At 30.0% G+C, this 21,294-nt stretch overlaps 1 protein-coding gene across 2 annotated transcripts in view; it reads right to left on the minus strand.

Moving 5' to 3' along the window:
- Positions 1-2,739: 2,739 nt before the first annotated feature.
- Positions 2,740-21,294, minus strand: part of LOC142324779 (splicing factor 3B subunit 2-like) — a 58,910-nt gene continuing 40,355 nt past the window's right edge. For both annotated transcript variants that reach the window (XM_075365756.1, XM_075365757.1), the window contains exons 9-16: positions 20,388-20,610; positions 19,506-19,715; positions 15,940-16,142; positions 10,949-11,099; positions 9,219-9,422; positions 6,122-6,366; positions 4,619-4,928; positions 2,740-2,920 (exon numbers count right to left, since the gene is read on the minus strand). In XM_075365756.1, coding sequence (XP_075221871.1) covers positions 2,852-2,920; positions 4,619-4,928; positions 6,122-6,366; positions 9,219-9,422; positions 10,949-11,099; positions 15,940-16,142; positions 19,506-19,715; positions 20,388-20,610 — 1,615 coding nt within the window. In that variant the 3' untranslated portion in view covers positions 2,740-2,851. The remainder of the gene's footprint in view (positions 2,921-4,618; positions 4,929-6,121; positions 6,367-9,218; positions 9,423-10,948; positions 11,100-15,939; positions 16,143-19,505; positions 19,716-20,387; positions 20,611-21,294) is intronic.

Genomic DNA, 21,294 nt, shown 5'->3' on the forward strand with positions numbered 1-21,294 from the left:
AACATAGAAGCGTGTGTTATATTATAATAATATGAATTATGTTTATCACAAAGATTCATTAATTCCTGAAACACAGTAGATATAAGAGAAATCTATCATTTTTTATGCACTTTATTTTACGTAATGTGTCAGTAACTGCATAAAATTGTTCTAGACCAAACAATGTATTACTCTGAGTTTTTGAGGCAGTTCATTTTGGATAGATCCACCCACATAATTCATTATCTTTGCCTGGACAGCCAATATGGGGTTTGTATCAATCTCCTTACAGACTCTTCAGTAGCATCTTTCTTGTCAGTACCAGGGGGTAGTTATTCCTTAGTTAGGTAGCAACTTTGCCAGTGAACATAGTATGCATATATATGTACTTGTATACAGAATATGCATATATATAAGTGGGTGCATAAGGATGAATTACTTCATATTTTAATGTTATGAAATACCAAAAAGATATTTTATTTATTTAAAAAAAAAAGAAGACATTTGTGACATAAAATAGATGTGGAGCGGTACTAGCTGATTTTGGTAGAAACAAAAGTAACATGGTGACACTCTTAAGGTTATTACTTCCAAAAAACTGCACAACGCATAAAAAAAGCTTGCTTTCATACTTAGTTGATGTCTTATATTTCAAAAACAAATATAAGTATATGTAAAAAAAATAAGCTAAAGCAGCTTGTGAATTGTCAATTCTGTATTGTGAGATATCAGTCCCTTTTTCCTTGGATAGAGACATCAAAATTATTTTTCAAAAACCCTTGTACTTTAGATAATAAAGTTTTCTTTTCAGGTAAATAGTGTAACACAAGTAAATTAATAAAAAAATACTGATATTTATAACACTTATCATAACACTCTTTAATAACATATAATGTCTTCCGCAGCAGATTTACCTTTTTTCCAGAAAGTTCCAAGTTCTAATCCTGATCATAAACAACAATCCTTTATACACTATATAATAAATCTCATGTCATTATTACTTTACACAAAAAATGTAAACTTAAAACCAAATCGAGCTGCCCAATATCTGCAATTCTGCTTGTTTTTAAACACGCTGATATGGAAATAAGAGTCATCCGATATCTGCTTGTTTATAAACACGGTGATATGGAAATAAGCGTCATCCGACATGAAAAAGTCAATAATGGGGGATCATCACTAATCTTTTCAATCATTTTATCACATTATCATGTCGCACCACATGCAGATGGTTAATTGTTTAGGTTCACTGGTGCAGTTTCCTTGCCGGGCTTCTTCAAAAAAAAACCCTGAAAACATTGAAGCAGTTTGGTCTTCAATTTTTTCAGGGGTTTTTTGAGTTCGTTTTAGAGCTAAATCTGTCTCCTCAAAATTCTCAACCCATGGCAAGATTGAGCAGCAGTCACACTACCACCATTCTTGTAAAATGCCTTCACCCCAAATTCAAATTTTGTAACCCCCACTGGTCCATGATTACTAAATGGTAGTTGTGCACAGAAGGATGGACAACTCTACCAGCTCCTCAGGGCTGCCACTACTACTTGCAAAATTTCCATTTCCTTGTGCCACCCTGTACATCGCCTGTGCAGGGCGCTTATTTTGAACATCTTTTGTAAAAATATGGTAAATGTGTAGGTAACATAAATATAGAATTTATTTGTTTTCATTTCATTCATAAAATTTTACGCGATTATACTGTATGAACAACTTTCAGACTAACAGTCTGTAACACATTGGTTTTAAGTTGCTTACAAAGTATAATCATATAACAGTACCTTCTTTAATACAATATATTTCTCATTTTGCAGAAAAAAATTTAATGAAGCTGAACCAAAGAACAACGCAATACTGCAAACAGATGATGAAATATCAATGTTACGGAGAAAACTTGAAGAAACAAGAGAAAAGAGAAAAAAAACTGCTTCAGTTTAATAAAAAAATTAATAACAAAAAACTATTTGAAAACAATTGCCTTTTCAAGTTCTAACAAACTTTCTGAAGGAAACAATCACAAAATCACAAATAGTTCAAACATTTTTCTTCAAAAGATAATGATTCAATTATTAATATTTTACATATAATATCAAATACTAATAAGAATGGACTGTTATAATTTAAAATATCCAACCCATATCCACAAATGTAAAGGCACAATATATTTATTTATTATATATATCATTTTTTTTAAATCTACACATTATTTTAGTATTTTCAAACTTTCACTAAACTGACTAAAATTCTCTCTTTTTTGAGGAAGTATTTTGAAAGTAGACTAATAATAAGATAATTTCAATAATAAGATAATTTTAATCTCAAGTATAAGGAGACTAGCTGTATACAACACAAATATATACACAACTGCAGTTGTTTATAGATGATGATAAAGCGGTATTATGATCTACTAGTCCTATGATCTGAGTCATTCTCATCACATATTAATAGTCTATTTTTGGTTTTGGGAACCTTTAAAAGTTTTAGTTTTAAATACATTCGCTAATTATTGACAGTAGCTAATCTAACATACGTTACATCACTAGTAGCTATTCTGGCATATCTAGCTGTACCTTTCTGGAAGTATATGTTCTTACAACTGTAAGGTTCATACAACTGTAGTAAAAATTCTTACAACTGTAAAAGGTTCATATATGGCACCTAAAAGGTTCATACATAATGTATGTGTTTGTAGGTTGAAAATTATGCACAATGCATCCACAATGCATTGTCGCATACAGACAATTCAACAAAATACAGTAAAATTAATTCTGCAAAGTGAACATGAATGCACAGTACTGTGACTGTACCAACAAAATTATATAAATAAGCATTTTATTTGGAGGCAATTATAGAAGTAACAATAAAAATATGAATAAAATTAAAATTTAAATTCTTTATATTTCTTGGCTTGCTTATTTTCTTGTGTCTGTTGTCGCTTCCTTTTATTCTGTAACAAAAAAATTTTAATTAATATAATATTTTATTTAATTAAAAAATAATGGAGACGAAGAAGAAAGAAACATCTCTTTATACTTCCTTTTAAAAATTAAAAAAAAGTATGATTATAAAGATTGACAATAAGTTGCAAGTATGACTTGTAGGTTGCATAATTATTAATCAGATAAAAAGACCATTTAAGTGGGGCAGATAAAAATAAAGGCAAGCAAAACCTCAGCAGAGATAAGACAGCTTACGCAATGGATGAATGGATGAAGTAGTTTCATACTGAAGCAATAGGCCAGTAAAAAGTGATAAACATAAATGTGATAACTGATTTTTAAAATTACGTACTACCTTACTTTTTAAAATTTTACCTTACTTTTTAAGGTAAAATAAGCAAATAAGTGACAGAAGAATTGTGATCAAGTCTTATTTTGGTTGTAAATTTATAAGGTATTATAATTTTTACATTTTGTAACACTGAATCATTTCTTAATGTTGCATGCACTGCATTGGTTTTTATATGGTCAGCCATAAATTCTCAAGCAAAGTGTTAGCTATATAGAAACATATGGTTAAAAATATATGGAGAATTTTTTAGTTCTTTACACTGTTTCTCCGTGTTTTTCCAGTTTTATTGCATATATATATATGTTTGCAAAATATAATGCAAACATTATATGTTGAAGATATTCAAGAAGGGCATTATAATAAATAACAGTTTAATCACTACAACTAAATTTGCTGAAAATGTAATCACTACAACCAAATTTGCTGAAAATGTAAAAATCTCTTATGACATAACTTCGACTGATATTTTGGATATAAAAAGAGCAGCAGAAAACTGACTGAACTAAGATCGAAGAACTAAGACTGAAAAAAAGCACACAAAGTTCAATTGAATGTTAATTTTTATTACAATGTCAATTAATTGTATTAATGGTATTTTTCATAGTACAAAATTTAAATTCAATCTCCATACTACACGCTAAGCTTCAAACTTATGTGGTGATATCAAGCAAAAAATAATTATTTATATATATTAAAATTTTGTTATCCTTTTTTGACACCACATAAATTGATAAATGGTCTCATCTGTGCGCCAAATATATAAATTTGGAGGTGAAGGAGTTAAACTGTTATCAATGCAACATTTAGCACTAATAGTTGAATAATCAAAGGCTTAAAAAACTACTACTGTACCTCTAACCAAATTGTTAAAGAAACTACCTTTTTATTAAAAAAAATTATCTTTAAAGCACAATGCTTGAAATAACCCTAAAAGTTCTGTCTCTCAGAAATTTAAATAAAAGGTAAGGTAAATTACTAATGCAACTAGTTTATTGTTTACAGACAGAGAAATATGATGCTGGATAATATTTAATATTCTGGCGAAGCTTGGTCTTTTATCTAAGTGGCAAAAATAATGCACAGAATAACCAAATTTGGAACAGAGAGAATCTAGATTAAAAAAAAAAATATTGGGATTTGGTAGCTCATTTCATGAGAAAAGATTATTGGACTAATTTTTTTTTAAGCAATAAATACATTAATTAGATATTTAATTGAATTTATAGCTCTTGAAACAGAACTCTTTATATCTCAATAAATATAGCAGAAGAAACATGAAATCTTTGTAATCTCCAACTTCAGAAGGAGTATACCTAATTTATGCTATATACTGTAACAGTAATACAATACTAACCTTTTGTCTAGCAACATGTTCTGCAAGCATATCAGATAAATCTTCTTTTTGTAATTGTGACTGCTGTTCTCTTAGCTGCTGTTCATAGCGAGCCGCCATCGCATCAGTATCAACTAAATCTAATTCAGAAGGATCCAGTGCAACTTCCACTGTATCCTGACCTCGTCTTCCAGTTGTACCTCCTACAGATACTGTTCCTCCAGCTGCAGCTCCACCTATATCGTATATATGTGTAGAGCCCATCATAGCGCCTCCCACACGTTCTACTCTCTTCTCAGCTAGTACTTGGAATAATGCGGGTGTCTCATTTCTGTACAAAAAGAAAATAAAAAAATTACCTGTATATACTACAAATAATTTATAAAAAATATTTCGGAACTAGAACTCAAACATATATGAACACTAATCAAATGGATAAAACATTAAAATAGTCGTCAAATCTTGTCTTTGTATGCCCCCAGAATGTTCAACTATTAGAATCATAATTATTTACAGAGAAAACAAAAGCTGGAAATATTGTACGATGCAAGGTGAAAGAATGAAGGATTGAAGAAACTGAGCAAAGGGTACCATTTTTTACTGAAGTGGAAATAAATAAATATGGAATAGGGTGGGAATGATGGTAAAGGAATATATTATTAGATAACAAACATAAATAGTAAGTACCAAACAAAGGAAAAAATTTTTGCAAACTTGCTAGAGTAATTTTTGGTAGATTATTTTTACAAATAAAGTATTTTTTTCTAAATAGGGATAGACATACAGTTATAAGAAATACGTGGATTGAACTCTTCGTTTATCTAGAAAACAAACAATTCTATTCAAATTTATAACATTAATGTTGAAATTACGATACAGATGAGAGTAACCAATAATTACACCTACAGCAAATATATTTCCTCTTGCTAACTTCCCTCTACCACAAAACAGCTTCTAACAATTGGCATTGGCAATCAGAGAATCCTACCCAAGCTGATGTTAATGTGTCTTGAATGGTACAAATTGGTCTAATACATCAATAATTTAAAAAAAGGAATAAATAATTTGTAAAAAAACTTCAGAAAACCACTAACTCAACAACAAACTAGCTAAATTTCAAACAAAATATAGAATCTATTTATTTTATTGTAGAATATTTTTACATATTAATAGAGCTTTTTTAAAATAATTAAATTTTACTTTCAAATTATATGAAAAACCAGCAGCGACACTCTTCTATAAGTGACAATTTGATCATTTACAGAATTGAATTCATTGATTTCCCTTCTGCAAACTCAGATATAATGCTATTAATTTGAACCCATAACACAACCACTGTGTCAAGCATAGAAATTTAAAAATAACTAAAAGAATTGTTTTTACTTCATTTTAATGCCATAAAATATAATGATTTATGCATCAATATAAGTAACCACAGCAAAATTTGTATTAAAGTTGCTAATTATCCTTAGTAATATTATAATAACGGTCAACAGTTAAAGTATGTAAAAAACAATAGCTTACCCTTCCATTTCACTTTCTATCTTCTTCTTTCTCAATTCAATTATCTCTGGAGTTTCTAAACCAGCAGGAATAGAAGTAATTCCAGATGGTGTTATAAGACCTTCAGCAGGTGTCACTAATCCCGACCTATCTGGTTCTCCTTCAACTCCTTCTTCTTCCTCACTTTCATCCTCACTTTCTTCTTCACTCTCAGATTCTAATTCACCCCATGCAGTTTTATCAATATCTTCATCAATTTCTTGTTGCTAATTAACAGATATATTAAAAAAAAAATATTAATAAATTTTCAAAACATAAATATTATACCTAATTAAACAAATTCATTTAACTACTTTCCCCCCTATCAGTTCTAAGACTACAACTAAATGGTAAACTACAACTACGACTGTATACTACAACGTTCAATTTTAAGAAAATCAATTGCAGTAACATTTTACTAGTCATACAAAACTGCAGGCTGATGAATTTATAAAAATTTATACCTGAAATACAGGTTCAAAGTATTCATGCTAATTTCAACTGCTTCACTGTATAGGATCATTAAGAAAGTTCTCAGCCTAATACAGAGATGATGCAAATATGACCAAATGACTACAATATTTGTTTGACAAGAATGAGAGTATGAGTATGACCTTTAGATAACATGTGTGAAGTTTCAGATGTATAACTGCTTGTTTCTGGCAACTGAGAAAAGCAAACAAGTTAAACTGAAGTTCAAGCAAATATAAAGTACTTTTAATTAAAAGGTTTAAGTCTAACAGGTGTAAAAAAAATTAGATTCCACTTAAAGGATTTTTCTTTTTGTTTTTGACAGTAAAGAAGTAAACTGCTTAATTTAAACATAATTGTACATCCATTCAAGACTGCTTTGATCAATGACATTGTCACAAAAATCCACAATGTCATATTAAATAACTGTTGACTGAAGGTATATGTCTCCATTACATCTTAAATTCTTGGGTATGATAAAGCTTTTCACTCACCCAAGTTATGGGTGCTGTGTTTGTTAACAGTCAACCAAAAAGACTGAACATCAAAATCTGAACGAAAAGTAGGTACTCTTTCTTGATAATATTCTCACACATGTCTTGGGTAGTTGCAGAACTCCATTACCTATGCTTTCAGTCATCTGAAGTGCTGTCACATCCATTGGCTTTGGCTTCTATCAATTACTTAATCTTACATACTTGAAAAAATGGCTTGATGGACAAGATTCACTTCAAATGATGACGTCAAAGCTGAGACAACTGCTTATTTGCAGAGCTAGACAAATTGTAACATGATTATGTTGAGAAACCTTTTAAAAATTCTGAAAAATCTTCATTTTTCTTTGACAAATAGGCCCATTACAAATGGCTCTTGTAGGCTAAAAGAATAATTTAATTAATAACATTATACTTTATAAATAACACTCGCATTAAAATAAATTTTCACATTAGCATAACAGAATAAAATACATTAGCAAATTATAAAATACATTAGAAAAAATGTCCAAATATTTAACAAAAAGCACGTTACTTCCTGAAACTGATCACTAGTACTAACTACTTTTGGACGCCTGAAATTAGCCTACTGAATGACTTTTTTTTTCAGAAATGTTAACCAATTATGAAATTGGCTTTTCTATTGAAAAATTAGAATGCAAAAATCCACCAACTAACAATATATAACATCTTCCAACATTTATTGTAATAAATTACTTCAAAACTGAACTTCTACATTATATTTTAATAAATTTTTTTATTTATTTATGATTAAATAAAAAAATTCTGATCCATATTGTGAAACATTAAAAGATAACGGCGAGCCTCACAGGAGGGGCATGTTACCTGGTGTAGCATTTTGCTCCTCCCTCATGACGATGAGAGAAAACAAAACGGTTAATCCTGAAATTTAAGTAGGAAATTTCAATCACCAATCTACAGCTCTGACCTGGCTTCTAATGACTATCATCTGTTTACCAAACTGGAGGAAAGCATTCTGATGTTTTCTTGAAGAAAAGCACGACTACTTATCTCAGAGGAATACAACTCAAGAAAAAAAAATTGCTGGACGGTATAAGTGCTTAAATGTACACAATGACTATGTAGAACAGTAGCTTAAGGTTAGTTTATGTTAAATAAAAAATCTGTCCATTATTTTCTTTATAACTAACTAGCTGAATGCTTCGCTACTCCTAGATATATAGACAAATGAAACTTTGATAAAATATTAAAAAGTGAACATTACAGAACATCACAAAATTTATCCTTTCCTTTTTCCCCTCTTCCAATCTTCACCCTTCCCCTCTTTTTTTTTTTTGAAAAAATATTTATTTTCACATAACTAATATATTCTGAATATGAATCAAATCAGACCATAAATACAATTTTCCAAAATATCTCAACCCCAGTGCCACCTAGCGGGTCCATTTTTTGCAAAAATATTTCTTTTCATCTAACTAATATATATTCTGAATATGAGCCAATAAATACAATTTTTTGAATTATCTTGACCCCCTGCACCATCTAGCGGGTTCAAACTAATTCAGAAACCTTCACGATCATGTGCACAACTCATGAAAGTTTCATCGCAATTAGATGAATGGTATAGGAACGCATGTGGGACAAACAAATATTCGTTTGTACATATGTATAAGATTGGGTACTGTTTTCTGAGTAACTTTCATGTTTTAAAATTGGCCATCATTAGGCCTATTCAAAGTTGACACCTTAACATCAACTGCATTGAAGTTATTTATATATATTATCTGTTCTTTGTACAATATATTATTAACAATCATTACTGAAAGCATGAACTTTTATGGAGCAGATGTAGATAAAAGTCTCTTAATCTTAGCAAGAGTATTCAAAAGCAGTACAATACATTTTGGTTCAGAAAAAATGTTGAAGTAAATTCAAAATGGTTCCTCAGTGTAAGAACACCAACTGAAGTAAAATTTCAAAAAAAAAATTAAGCGCTATGATATTTTTTTAAAAAATACACTGCTTTTTTAACAACAGTCATTGAAAACAATTCCCACATTAGGTTATTCGTAAATATGAAGATTGATAAGTAATCAAGCAAAAAATACTCATATATTTATGAAGAAAGTTACCTCATGTGGAGCAGACTGTGTTCCAAATACATCACCATATAATGGTTTACCAGATTCATCAACAGGAGGTTTACCCCAACCACCTGCATGATATCCAAAAGAGCACCCCTCAGGTATAGGGGCATTTAATCCTGGTATTTTAAGATTAGGGTAAGATGGTGGAGGACCATACCTCTGCATTGCAATTAACCATGGTGGTGGTACCTTTAAACAAACAAAAATAAAATACATAAGTGACATGATTTATAAACAAATTTGCTCAGTGATAACAGGAGAAATGGCACTGTCATCACTGTTCGTTGGATAGTAACATATCTTAGTACAATCTACTTCTAAAACTCTAAATCCATCCAGTCATCTAATAAGTTAAAAATAGTAGATTCATGAACAGCCAGTTCAATGGTTGACTTGCTTATACTACAACTAAATGCATTGGATTTATGTACATCTATAATATTTTTTTATTTTCTATTTTTAAACAGCACACATGCAGGCCCATGAAAGTGGCTTTGTACATTTAAATGTACAGGAAGAAAGCAATATGTCATTTAAACTGAATAAAACCAATGTTATTTAAAAGTTATTAACAATAATAAAAATTATTTTTTTCACATGCTACCAAATTTATTATCATCCATCCTATCATAGGTAAAAAGTAAAATTCAATAATAGGTATAAAATGTTCAGCATTTTAAAAAAATTAGGGTTCAAATACAAAGATAGAAGAACAATTGCTAACATGTACAGGAACCAAACAGCAACAGTAACAATTGAAGAACATAAGAAAGAAGCCGTAATAAGAAAGGGAGTCCGACAAGGATGTTCCCTATCTCCGTTACTTTTTAATCTTTACATGGAACTAGCAGTTAATGATGTTAAAGAACAATTTAGATTCGGAGTAACAGTACAAGGTGAAAAGATAAAGATGCTACGATTTGCTGATGATATAGTAATTCTAGCCGAGAGTAAAAAGGATTTAGAAGAAACAATGAACAGCATAGATGAAGTCCTACGCAAGAACTATCGCATGAAAATAAACAAGAACAAAAGTAATGAAATGTAGTAGAAATAACAAAGATGGACCACTGAATGTGAAAATAGGAGGAGAAAAGATTATGGAGGTAGAAGAATTTTGTTATTTGGGAAGTAGAATTACTAAAGATGGATGAAGCAGGAGTGATATAAAATGCTGAATAGCACAAGCTAAACGAGCCTTCAGTAAGAAATATAATTTGTTTACATCAAAAATTAATTTAAATGTCAGGAAAAGATTTTTGAAAGTGTATGTTTGGAGTGTCGCTTTATATGGAAGTGAAACTTGGACAATCGGAGTATCTGAGAAGAAAGGATTAGAAGCTTTTGAAATGTGGTGCTATAGGAGAATGTTAAAAATCAGATGGGTGGATAAAGTGACAAATGAAGAGGTATTGCGGCAAATAGATGAAGAATGAAGCATTTGGAAAAATATAGTTAAAATGACAGACTTATAGGCCACATACTAAGGCATCCTGGAATAGTCGCTTTAATATTGGAAGGACAAGTAGAAGGGAAAAATTGTGTAGGCAGGCCACGTTTGGAATATGTAAAACAAATTGTTAGGGATGTAGGATGTAGAGAGTATACTGAAATGAAACTACTAGCACTAGATAGGGAATCTTGGAGAGCTGCATCAAACCAGTCAAATGACTGAAGACAAAAAAAAAATATACAATAAAATAAAAATTGCATACCTTGTGTGAATTAGGTCCAACAGGCATGCCAAGAGCAGTTCTTAATTCAACTGATAAATCACCTGGTTTTTTCTCTTTTAATCTAGTTTCAAATTCCTTTCCTTCATAATATAAGTCACCATGAATTGTTAGTCTTGGCTTTGTCTGCCACCTAGAAAAAAAAGCTTATTATAAGTCTATTCTTTAGATGCAAGTTTAGAAACAGTCAAGGTAATATTTTACTATTTTCTAACTACTATCTACCTTTATCACGCAACCAGTAATATTTTTAATTTAATTCATTCAATTACATAAAAAATTCACCAAGTGCAACATAGTATTTTAAATTTATATTCCACAGGATGCAATTCAACCATATTTATACTATCAACTATAGTGTGTGTAAAATTCAAAGGCAAGTCCTCCCTGCAATCTGTCTGTACTTGCCTCCTCTACCCCGCACTTATAACCTGACATGCGGAACACTTGCTCTACTAGTTGCTACAAAAGTAATGCGTACATGTTATTTAAAAATAATTTTTGTAACTAACTATGTCATGTCAAAGAAAATCATAACATTATAACCTGTAATAAATAAATAAATAACACATTTCATATACGATATTTTGTTACATTGTTGTTTTTGTTTATTTATAGCAAAACCTTAGTTTAACATACTTTCAAGAAATAAATTTCTTCATATTCATTTTGAACAAAATATTAGGCATAAATAATTTTATTTGTAATAATAAATTACCAGAACATATTTCATTACTATAACAGTAACAGAATAATTAGATAAGGGGCAAGTCACTGAAAATTAATTTATATAACATTTGGATTACACTAATTCGACTGCTGGTGTGAGGAGAAGTCGCTGAGTGGAAGGGATGCCATAGTGCACTGCTGTCCCGCCTTCAGACATTACATACACTATAATACCTCTCATTAAGAACAATCTTTAATGAACTAGTAGAAAAAAAAATAAGTAGGGAATCAACTTGAATAATGAAATGTCTTAAATTTTTCATCTCTCACATAACTTCAACCAACTATAAAATTGCAAAAATTGAACTACAGTAAAAAGATCACAATTACATGATATATAATTTAATTGATGGACTTAAAACATATTGCAGTACTTAACAACAATTACTAAATGTGAAATAGCTTAATTTTGAAATAAGATATTTAGGTAAACACTGAAATAGTACACTACCAAAGAGAGAAAGAAATGACCTCACAAATCACATCAACTCTATACTTCAAAAGTAAGGTACAGCAGCAATACTGGACCTTGCTTTTACAGCAAGATACTGCAGCAGTACAGGAGTTTCTTTGAACTTAAATAACCAACTTGAAGAATTTTATAATTAGATCCCTTATATACCCCCCTCAATTACTATATGACAAATATTAGAAAACTTAATGATAATAATTAATAATACTGACCTTGCTATTCAAAAATTAAATTTACATAATTTATAATAAATTTAAGTTCCTTTTAGAAATTTATTAATTTTTTTATTATCACACATAAAGAAAAGTTTACAGTTAGTAATTCACATAGTTTAATAAAAACTTTAGTGAATAATATTTGAAAATACCTACAGGACCCCTTTTTTTAATTCTTCAAGGAAAATTATACTAAAAAATATTATAAATTTTACCAAATATTTAAGTTTAAGTTTAAGTTACAAAAATGAATATCACCTTGCAATCCAACTGAAGAATAAATTGCTACCAACTGGTAGCAATAATGAAAAATAAATTCTTTCCAGACTCCCACTTATTGTGAAGTGTATTCCTGAATTACGATCACTTTCTCAGGGAACCACTATTATATACAACAATCTTCAGTGTTAAACATAATTTAATTATTTAAAAAAAAAAGAAGAGAAATAGTATTCAAAGTGATGATTAAGTAACTGGTGTGTGCATGTTACTACTGCTCAACTATTTTCAGTTATAAAAAGGACCTGTATATGCATTATCTCATCTCAATAAAAAAATTAAAAAAAAATGAAAAACTTCTGATAGCATTTTCAAGATCTGATTATACATTCCTTAAAAAATTCCACAGTATAAATCTTTTAGCATTCTTTTTCTGTTTTAAATTGTATTTAAAATAAAGTATTTTAAATGGTTTTAGGCAGATTTAAATTTTATTAAATTATTTGATCCAGTTAAAAAATTTACTTCTAGAATTTAAATTCAGAGGAACAACTATGATTGATTGCAACTAATATTACTAAGTTTTATTTCTTAACAGAAATGTTAATATCAATACAAATATGAAAAATCAGTGAAAATTTCAGTAATTTTGTCTAAGTTAGTACAAATTTTATTTGAAGTAACTCAAGACAACAAAAACAAGATGAAAACAGAGAGAATGGTGAATAGATAGGAAATATTCTCTTATGTATATGGGTCTAATCAATCAAGTCAAAAATCTCTTTATAAAACAGTTACATAAAATATAAACTATCAAATAAAGATATAACCAATGCTACAGACATAATTTTGGTGAAGATAAAGAACAAATCATGTAATAAGACTGTTAAAATGTGGTCTCAACAACTTTAGTTATACCAATTTTACAGGCATGTAATGTTTTAATTTTAAACGTTTTTAGTCACTCAGCATATTTAAAATAACATGAATGGTAGCGATAGAGTATTAAAATAATGTACTTGATTAAAAAAAACTAACTGGTAATGAAACATGAATAGGCGTGGAAGGTTACAGAACTGCCATATTGCAGTGAATTTTTAAAAAGGTGAAACCAATGTAAATCAGAATTGTTATACGAAGCATATTCATAAAGTACGGGCCATTTGCTCATTAAAAAAAATTAACTTGTGAGAAAGTACTTTTACTTACAGTTTTAGTTTACTACATATCTACTTTTCCACATAATCACCATTCAGTTCTAAGCAGTTTTTGTTATGCTGCACCAGTTTCTTTAAACCCTTTGCATAGAAGTTCACCACCTGGGAATTGAACCAGTTGACAACAAGAGTCTTGAGTTCCTTATTATTTTCAAACCATTGTCCACCAAGCCACATTTTCAATGCAAGAAGAGGAATTAGTTGCTAGGTGCAAGGTCAGGACTATATATGTGTCCTCAGCTGTGTGAGGACATGCGTTGTCGTGATGGAAGATTATGCTGGACAACAGTTTCCCCACATTGTCGATTTTGGATCACACGTCTCAGTTTGATAAGCATTTCGCAGTACACGTCAGCTGTAATTGTTAATCCACGTTCCATGAAATCAACCAGAATGATGCCCTTTCGTCCCAAAAAACGGTAGCCAATATTTTTCGACTTGAGTATAGAGATTGCTTAAACTTTTTGTTTTGGGGAACTTAAATGGTGCCACTGCATTGAATGTTGTTTTGAATCTGCATTGCTGTAGGCTATCCACATGTCTCATCACCCATAACAATGTGGAAAAACAAATTTGACAATCTTGTCCATAGCAGTCCAAAAACGCTTGTCCACTGCACATTCTTTGCTCTTTGTGTTGGTTGATGAGCATTTTCAGTACCCACCTTACACACAATTTGTGATATCCAAGCTTTTCTGTGACAATCACGTAGATAGAGATGTGTCCAACATGCAAAAATTCATCAGCCAGAGCACTATCGTCAATCGTTGATCACATTGCAGTTTTCGGTTCACATGATTAATGATTTCGTTGATCTGAATACTGGGCCTGCCAGTCTACTCTTCGTCATGCACATCTGTGCAGCCATTTTTAAAGTCTCGACACCATTGTCTAACCTTTCCTTTAGTCATTACTGTAGATCCATAAACTAGGCACAGCTCCCAATGAATTTCAGCAGTTGAAGATTTTTTTGCACACAAAAATAGAATTACAGTGCGAACTTTACAACTGGTGGGAAAAACGATTGTCGCAGATATTGCAATCTGCATTCACTGGCAGGCAAACGACTACTGAATCAAAACAAAAACCCAGTGGCTTCGTAAATTAGATGGCCCTGAATGCGTGAAACTATGTTCAGACCCACTAATAATTAAATATAAGTCAACGGCCCTTACTTTATGAATATGACTCGTATTTTCTCAATATGAAGCACTTTCATATAAATAATTTTTTAAATCACAGTAAACTTTTAAACCTTTAAGGACAATATTATGACAGCAATTACTAATAACAATTATAACTATTTTTACTTTCACTTATTTATTATTAAAAAAAATAATATAATAAATTAAAATTAACTTAATTAATATATAAATAATTAATACATGTTAAAATTGTAGGAGTGTAATTTGGGTAGTCCATATTTTATAGAAGCATCTATTACTTATATTATAACTTAGTAAAACAGAGTAATTTCTTAATAAGCCCATATTAAAAAAAAAAAAAAAAAAAAAAAAAAAACATTTATTAAACTACTTGAATTAATTAAAAAATTAGACAGGAAAATTCATACTTTGTATAATGAATGTTAAACCACAACAGAATAATAAATCACATGAACTAAAGGCATGTGATATTTTAATGACACCTTGAAATGTAAATTTGTTTGTATACAAAATGAAAAATAAGATGTAATCATTGAATTAATTAAGGCCACTATCTATATGAGATTGTACAGTGGCATTTAGAAACTCATGTTTGAAACACTGTTATCAACAACATTTTATATTGATTACAAAATAAACTATCCAGTCAAATAAACTATCTAGGGTCACAAATATAACTAAAAACATCTCACACCATTAATATGAAAATATGCAAATGTTCCGGTCACCATGTTGAACCTTATTACAGATAATTCAACAATTACTATTAATTTTAAATTTTATAAATAAACTGTTCATGATTTTTCAATAAATTTGATTAAAACTGTATCTAAATTATGATTCACCATCAAAACAAATTTAGGAAATCACTTGTTCTCTACACCCATATGTGAAACAAACCTAGGTAAAAATCACACAACAGAAAAATGAAATTGAAATAAAATATACAACTTACTTAAAGAAGGCATCATGCAGCTTTTGGTAATCGATGTCAATTTTTCCTAATTTAGGACGAGCTCTTTCTCTCATTTTTGCCTTGAGAGTCCGCTGGTCTTCTTTCTCCTGCAGTGAAGCTCTCATTTCCATTATACCAGTTTTTTTAATAAAATCTGGGAGATCAAATGGTGGTTTTTCGATACCTCTTTTACCTTGTAAATACTATTAAAAAAAAAATAATAATAATAATAATTAGTTATCAATGTACCTCTTTAAAAATATACCTAATTTTTAATGATCACAAACAAATAAACAAAAACTGATTTAAAATAATATTTTAAATAGTCAACAGTCAACTAAAGAGAAAGAAAATTTAACATTAAGCTTCAGTAATTAATAAACATGAATTAAATTGAATCTTGATGATGGATACTCCTCACATTTTCATAAACAGCACATTTATATAACAAATCAGAAAATCTTCATCTGACATACTGGAAAGTAATGAATGAAACCACTTTTTTTTTTATTGAAAATTGTGTTCTTATAGGCAAAATATTTGATACAAAAATAAAGAACATAATTTTTTTTAGGAAAAATTGTTTAATAACAATAATTGTGCACATGAACAGCAAGCAACTTTCTTTCACACTGCTTTTTTTATTTAATACTAATGTAAGCTCAAACAAAAATATATACGCTTTATTTTTTAAGTTGGAATTTTTCAGCAATTCTATCACATAAATAAATGACTTTTAGTGACTCTGAATATTCAAGAAGCTATTAGTAAATAAAATAAGAATTCATAATGGCCACAGCCAAATTACTAAGTTTGGAGAACTACTGTATCAACACTTCTAAAAGAAATTCAATCACAATTAGGTCATTGCACAGACATATTATGAACTACATATAGGTATCAACCACATCTCAATCTCAATATGTAACTTCCAACACCCCTAGGTAGATAACTTTTTGAATGCTCCTCAAGTGTGTGGTGTGTATGTGTGTATATATATATATATATAATCACACACATGTGATGTTTTTTCTGACTGATTTAAGAATCTTTTTAGCCTGTAACTCAAAGATTTTTGCACAAGAAACAATAATGCACACAAAGCCATTCTACTGCTTAACAACGTTCCTGGACATCCTTCACGCTGAATGCAATGTTGGTGAAGCTTGGAAAGAAATCAAAGCGAGTACGCTTTGTGGAGTATGGTACAAGCTGTATCAAGATGATGATCAAGATCAAATTGCATTCGATGATAATTGACAAGGGATTACAGGTACAATTAAAAGTGAAGTTGTGCAACTTGCCAGCAGTGTAGGGCTCGAAGTTGATGCTGAAGATATAAATGAACTTGTGGAAGGAGATAAATAACTTTTAGAAAATGAAGATTTGTTAGCACTAGCCGAGTCGCCAAATGAGCAGCCAGATGACAATTCAAGTAGCAGCGACACATTTAAATCAGGGTCATAAAAAATTTACAGTGGTGAACCTTTAACCTCATCCTCCATTTCTCAGCCATAATTAACAGTAAAAGGACAGGAGGGCATTAGGATACATAGAAAAATTTTGTGATTATGCAACTGAAAATGATCCTGATCGAGAATGAAGTACAAAAGTTGTAAATGGACTGTTAGGTGATACAAAATGATGGTGCTACATCAATTGCAACTATTAGTAAAGCAGAGTAAACTGGACAGTTATTTTAAGGAACCAAAAGCTGAACTAAATCACAAGTTTTTTTGTTAATATTCCTTATTGTATTTAGGCCTATATACAGTTATTTTAAGGTAACTATTTTTTTTTTTAACAATACTGTACTGTACTATGATTTTTCTTTTGTACTTTATTATTCTTATATTTTTTTTACTTTGTTTCTACATTACTGTACTGTATGTAATCATATTTATTGTACCTGGATTAAATTTATATTCCATTAATTAAAGTATGTTTAGCTAAATTATCTAAAAATTCTGTGTCTTCTACCTCTGAAAAGAATTATGAATTTAGACTACTAAATATACACACGTACAGATAATATACTGTACGGTAGTACTGTACAGTAGTACAGTACTTAACCAGGATCTTAACCTAATTTTAACTTAACGCAGGAAGAATTAACAGCATAAATCAAGGAATCCCTGTAGGGAGTCTTGACAACATAATATAGATTATTGTGAGGAGAGATTTGGAGACCTAATATTATGCTTGTTGGATATTCTACCATAATGCTTGCTGTGCAGCTATCAGACAATAAACAAGTTCTTGAATTATTCTACAGGAAGCCTCCACCAGAATACCAAGGATAAAATGGCTCTTCCTTCAGGTTCTGACATCCTCACCATAGAGAACAGAGCAGGATCAAACCTGCACCCACAATCGATAACAAGTAAGAAGGGATCAAGGATAAGCAAATGGATAATGTTGAAAAAGGATGATCTACCTATCAGGGTTGATCAGGAAAGTTTAGTCTAATCCGGGTCACTAATGGAAGTGGGTGAGAAATGCAGTGGTACGGAGTCGGACTAATACAGGGAATCTATTGAAAAGAACTGAAAGATGTAACTACAGAAGATACAAACACATAAACAGATGGAATAAAAAAGATACCAAAATGAGTGTTTGTCTAAAAGGTAAATGAAAATATTGAGAATAAAACTGAGAAAAAGATACTAACAGTAAAGATGGGATTGGCAAGAAGATTGACTCAGACAGAGTAGTGATGTGAAGACACCTGAAAAGGATGGGTGGGACATTCCAAGAATAATGAACCAGTTTATATTTTTTGCATGTATGAGCCTTGAACCTCTATTTTTAACCGGATTAGAGATATTTGATATAATTATAATCATCAAGTATATACAACACTAAATGAATTTGAAAAAAGAAGGAAACAAACAATTCTTCAGAAACTGTAAAAAAGAGAATATTAAAAAAAATAAAAGAAAGATTTATTATTCAAAATATACGAGAATGTTATTTATTTATGTCTATCTATAACCAGAAGAAAATTAACATTGAAAGATGGATGAAAGATTAACTTCTTTCACCTTCACTTACAAAAAGCATTACCTCTTTAACAATATAATTGTAGACATATTAAGTAAAATGAGAAATAGGGAAAATGTCAAACCTAAATCAAATCCCACTTGGGTTTTTATGAATTTAACTTATAATATATAAATAATCCAGGCTTGAATTCTGACAGATTTTCATTATCACTCACCATAAAATATACTCCTACACTCAAGCAAATACTTAAGCAGCTACAACCTTCTGTTAAGAAAAATGAAAGCTTTTCTTTATTACCGTTTCTCCATTTTTTCTGGTATTAAGAAAAACACAATCTTCTCCAATTTGAACAACAATATTTAACCACTTTTTCATTTATGTAATAAATTACTATTTACACATTCTTTTATATAACTGAACAGAATAAGAATTAATTATTTTCAATACTTTTTAAACCATGCAATTATAGAATATCTATAATGCGCAGGTAATGTATGTAATTGAGACAACATATTTAAAATAAGCAAGTACACACATATACACACTACCAATAAACATACCTTTCGTTTGAAGCACCAGTGTCGTGGAACAGGCACAGTATTTCGATGTGCTTTCAACTGAACCAAGAGTTTAGGATCACGGGCTGTTACATCATGCATCTCCACAACATCTGGTCGACTTACGAGTTGTTTTAATTCTGCTACACTCAATCGCGTAAGTTTTTTTAGCTTTCTTTTTGACAGTTTTTCCTTCTTCTCTTCTCCTTTTCCCTAAAAAAAATTATATATACATTCCTCATCATTCAATTCCACAAAAACTAACTAAAAAACAGAATCAATTACACAACTGGAATTAATGAAATATTATTCTAGTTAATTAATTAACTATTATGATATAATTAACTGAAATAATCAATTAATATATAATTAATTAATTAAATGGAATCATATTACACTTTTTTCAGTCTGAAAATGTAAAAAGCCCTTTTCAGATACAATTAATTTTAATCCAATAGAAATTATTAAAAATTATTAATCTATGAAGTATATTGATTACACTTCTTGCAATTACATCAGTAAAAGTAGAATAGTGCAGCATGAGAAGATGTTAAACATTATTTTCTTAAAATAACGTGTTAATATTTTGGCTATTTATAACTGAAACAAACAAAAACGTAAAACAGTGCCTACAATTTTAATCTGAATGACACTAAAACATCACGTACATTTATTAATTTTGTTAAAATTCTACAGCTGCATGTAAGTTAATACTGTGAAGTATTACATTATAGTAAATTAAATATCATCACTGTAATAAACTATGATAATTTACTACATGTAGTAATATGTATGTTGTAGTAATTTTATAATTTTTGTGTAAATATAAAATAAGCATTTACATCGTAGCATTGTTAAGAATAAATGATAAAAACAAATACAAACCTCAGCTTCTTCTGGTTCATCCTCATCATATTCATCGGGTAATTTTGGAACTTTCTTTAGATGCTGTGCACTTAGCTTTGCGCCAAGAGCTTGAGCTTGTGCAAGTTCTTTGGAAAGATCAGGTGGCTTCTCTGGCTCTGATATGCGGAATGTTTCAAAAATTTTTGCAAACTGTCTGTACATAGGATCCAACTGATGTAATCCAAGAGTTTCTTGAATATACCTGAACATTCAAAGAAAATACCAAAATACTGAATAACAATTATTTTTTTTTTAGTTTTATTTAAGCTCCAAATTGGATTTAAAGAAAAGAATGGGAAAAGTACACTTTAACAGGGAAGAAAAACTACAGTAGAAGGGTCCAGGAACCTTCCGCAGTATGAAATAAAACAAAGCTGAAAAGACCTGATAGTACTAAATTAAAATGCTGTAAAGGATACAGAAATGCTTGATATTCCCAAGTTAGTTTAAGCAAAGCAATTCAGAGTTCAGTGAAAAAAGCACTTAAAGTCAAGCTACATTTCATAAAATTGAGAATGAACTGAATCTTTCTCAACTCTTTTGGAGTCAATTTCCTCTTCTGTCCAAGATTTTTGATATTCAGAACAAAGGCGCTTATTTTGATAAATTTAACATAAGTAAAATTAAATTTAAAAACGTGTGTGCATGCATGCGAACACACATGCAGACATTAATCACTTAAAATGTGCTCACAGGCAACCCAAACCAGCAATGTACAAGAAAATCTGAACCTATTTATTAGGTTTTCAGTAACAAAGAAGTCCCTCTCATACCCTAAATAAAAAAATTATAAAAACTAAACTTGACAAAGATCATGTATTACCATAAAAGAACATAATGTTAAGATTCAGGCAGCGGAGATAATATTCTTAAAAGGACATTGAGC

The sequence above is a fragment of the Lycorma delicatula genome, chromosome 5 (assembly GCF_047948215.1).
Source record: "Lycorma delicatula isolate Av1 chromosome 5, ASM4794821v1, whole genome shotgun sequence".
NCBI classification, from domain to species: domain Eukaryota; kingdom Metazoa; phylum Arthropoda; class Insecta; order Hemiptera; family Fulgoridae; genus Lycorma; species Lycorma delicatula.